The sequence below is a fragment of the Argentina silus genome (genome assembly GCF_951799395.1).
Source record: "Argentina silus genome assembly, chromosome: 1".
NCBI lineage: Eukaryota > Metazoa > Chordata > Actinopteri > Argentiniformes > Argentinidae > Argentina > Argentina silus.
The window spans coordinates 336914-340483 of NC_139655.1; the positions used below are offsets into that span (position 1 = coordinate 336914).

Below are 3570 nucleotides of genomic sequence, written 5' to 3' on the forward strand. Positions count from 1 at the left end.
ACCCCTCTCTCTCTCTCTCTCTCTCTCTCTCTCTCTCTCTCTACCTCTCTCTCTCTCTTTCTCTCTCTCTCTGTGTCTCTCTCTCTCTCTACCTCTTTCTCTCCCTCTCTCTCTCCCTCTCTCTCTCTCTCTCTCCCTCTCTCTCTCTTTCTCTCTCTCTCTACCTCTCTCTCTCTCTCTCTCTCTCTCTCTCTCTCTCTCTCTCTCTTCTCTCTCTCTCTCTCTCTCTTTCTGGTGTCAGGTGTGCAGGAGTCAGATGACCAGCTGTTCCTGCCTGCTTGCCTGCCTGCTTACCTGAACCCTGCCTGGATGACTATCCGCCTGCCTGCCTGTTCCCCTGCATGACTGCCCGCTTCCCTGCCTGACCTCTTGTGTGTACGACTGCCCGCCTGCCTACTCGACCTATGCCTGTCTGCCAACCAGATTACCTGCCTGAACTCTGCCCGTCTGCCTGCCAGCCTACCTGTTTGACCCCTGCCTGCCTGACCAACCTCCTGCCTGACCCTTACCGGACTACCTGCCTATATATGGGCTCAATTAGCCTTCTCTTAATAAACACACCCCAGCTCGGGGTTTCACTGATCCTGTCTCTTAGTCTGTGTTCTGCACTTGAGTTCACCTGTCTGACTGTTCTGGAGTTTTATTCATTTAGAACAATAACCTTTAAAACTACATTGATGTTTCCGATGTAAAATAAGCATGAAACCACACAAGTACTGTAGAAGACAAATTACTTTTTTTAAACAACTTTATTGAGACATCTGACAATTGTGCCACCTCAACACAGAGCATTAGAACTATAACGATAACATATAAATAATCAAACCAAACATAGGATGATTCTGCACTTTTTAACAAAGGTTTGTAGCACATGGAGAAGAATCCCACATGAGGAGTGTTCTCAAGATACACATGTAGAAAATAAAACCATTACACATCTCTGGCACAGAGGGAGGGACGACTGGAGGAGCAGGCGAGGTCGTTCTGGCGATGGTCAGCTGGGGAATATCAGGAAGGAAAACAACAACATTACAAATATGCAGGGAGGGAGTCTGGATCATGTCATCAACTAGTACACTTGTTGGTGCATTGGAAAACATTTTTCAAACACTATCTTACCTCCTGCGTTCATCTCCATGCAGTGCTCCCGGCCGTTGGAGTTGTCTGTGATGCCGTGGTAACTATTACTGGGCTGCCCAGCACTCCAGTGGGTGTAACCAAACCTGGAGCCATCGCTCCACAGCCAGATACCCTCCTGTAGAGCACACAGGTAGACCTCAACACACACTACACACAGGTAGACCTCAACACTCACTACACACAGGTAGACCTCAACACTCACTACACACAGGTAGACCTCAACACACACTACACACAGGTAGACCTCAACACTCACTACACACAGGTAGACCTCAACACACACTACACACAGGTAGACCTCAACACACACATACTACACACAGGTAGACCTCAACACACACACACTACTACACACTAAACATCTACACACACTGTCCTGAAACAGCACCTGGCTGACTGGTAAATAAAGTGAGTTTTCCAGGATAGCATATGGTTGGAGAAGTCTTGAACCCCGTCTAACATACCCACCTACTGTTAGATGTGGTTAACTCTCCACTTTAACCGGTAGGTGTCTATAATTTATTACCTGTATTAATGTCTTACCTGGACGGCATCATTAGCTCCAATCCAGGTGCGTAGGTATTCGTTGGCATGTCCCAGGATGACACTCTGGAGGAAAGTGTACTGGCCATAGCTGTGCACAGATGCCAGGTTCCCCCCTAAGAGCACACAGTTCCTCTGAGGAGAGAGAGAGAGAGAGAGAGAGAGAGAGAGAGAGAGAGAGAGAGAGAGAGAGATTTGGTGATGTATTCAGGCCTTCTGAAAAAGACACAGTATAAAGTTTCACCTGAAGCAACACAATCAAGTTTACAACAATACCTCTGCCTCTGCCCATTTGGTGGGGGTGTAGTTGAACTTGTAGCACTTCTCCAAATATCTGTACCAGCCAATAGGGCATCCGCTCCTGCTCAATACCATCTGTCCAGCCTCCATCTCCTCCAACATCTCTGCTTGGCTCCCTTCAACATACTCCCCCTCTGCACCCAGGTCCTCTACGAATACAAAGACATGTTCAGGTTAGCAAAGACACCGTTTTTGAGATGGGAGACCTGTTTTGACACTGCTGTCTCCAACAGGCATCTATCAAATATTAATAACATACTCACCCACTAGAGGGAGCTGCTGCACCTTAGTCTCCACCACGGGTTCTGAAGCAGGGGAGGTGTGAGAGCACAGTCAGTGATACCAAGCAATACCAAGTGATACCAATAACTTCAGTAACGTTTCACTTTCACTCCTTTACCAAGAGGGGGCGATATAACACTTACCAAAAGGAGGGAGCTGCTCCACCTCAGCCTCCACTAAGGGGTCTGAAACAAGGAGAGGAGTTAGAACTGAGATGCAGTTAAACAGAACCTGATGTGTGTGAGCAGGTAAGTTATGTAAAAGAATGTAAAATCATGTAAAATCATAGAGAATGATGAAAAGTGAGGTCCTTTTTACTGCACTTTACAGGATTGAAGTAAATGATGCACAGTGGTGTAAAGTGCAGTAAAGTGATGTACAGTGGTGTAAAGTGCAGTAAAGTGATGTACAGTGGTGTAAAGTCCAGTAAAGTGATGTACAGTGGTGTAAAGTGCAGTAAAGTGATGTACAGTGGTGTAAAGTGCAGTAAAGTGATGCACAGTGGTTTAAAGTGCAGTAAAGTGATGTACAGTGGTGTAAAGTGCAGTAAAGTGATGCACAGTGGTTTAAAGTGCCGTAAAGTGATGTACAGTGGTGTAAAGTGCAGTAAAGTGTGTCTCTCTTACTGGTGTTGCCCAGTGCAATGGCAGCACTGAGAAGAAGAAGGATGGTCAACTTCACCATGGTGATGATTGTCTCCTAGGAACTACGAGACAGAAGAAGAAGAGGAGACAGAAATACATCATTTACATATTCATACAATACATCACATTCCACCATTCAGCAACACCATGACAGTAGCTGTCAGAGAAGGACAACATCAGATAGAGTTAACTGATACAGTATATCTAACATAGAGAGTGGAGGAGAGGAGAGGACTCACCTGTTAGAGTCTTAATCACAGGAACTGGAGTGTGTCTGTAGGTTGTGTTCAGCTGGAGAATGAGCTGCTCTTTTATACAGGAGGCTCACGTGGCTACAAGGAAGCAACTATTATTTCCCCACAATTGTTAACCAGTCATGATGATTGTGATTATTGATAACATTCTGTGGAAGACAGGGTCATCAAGTTAATATGATGTTGTTCTGTAATGGTTGAAACGTGAACCAATACTGCATGATCTCCAGCACGGGACTTTTTGATGGGGGTGTTAGGGTTGGTGGGGGTTAGGGTTGGTGGGGGTTAGGGTTGGTGGGGGTTAGGGTTGGTGGGGGTTAGGGTTGGTGGGGGTTAGGGTTGGTGGAGGTTAGGGTTGGTGGAGGTTAGGGTTGGTGGAGGTTAGGGTTGGTGGGGGTTAGGGTTGG

General features: G+C 46.4%; 1 protein-coding gene across 3 annotated transcripts; it reads right to left on the reverse strand.

The window, feature by feature from the left end:
• Positions 1 to 852: 852 nt before the first annotated feature.
• Positions 853 to 3184, reverse strand: LOC310802940 (ladderlectin-like). Of its 3 annotated transcripts, none has more exons than XM_083667566.1 (8): positions 3149 to 3184; positions 2892 to 2971; positions 2431 to 2450; positions 2247 to 2268; positions 1960 to 2132; positions 1684 to 1818; positions 1120 to 1255; positions 853 to 998 (listed from the first exon to the last, which is right to left on the reverse strand). In XM_083667566.1, exons 2-8 carry the CDS (start codon positions 2947 to 2949, stop codon positions 931 to 933), a joined length of 612 nt encoding a protein of 203 aa, XP_083523692.1. In that variant the 5' UTR covers positions 2950 to 2971; positions 3149 to 3184; the 3' UTR covers positions 853 to 930. The 3 variants fall into 3 exon arrangements, with proteins under 3 accessions (XP_083523692.1, XP_083523691.1, XP_083523693.1); XM_083667565.1 differs by having other exon boundaries at positions 2247 to 2288; positions 2409 to 2450; XM_083667567.1 differs by lacking the exon at positions 2247 to 2268 and having other exon boundaries at positions 2409 to 2450.
• Positions 3185 to 3570: the final 386 nt, after the last annotated feature.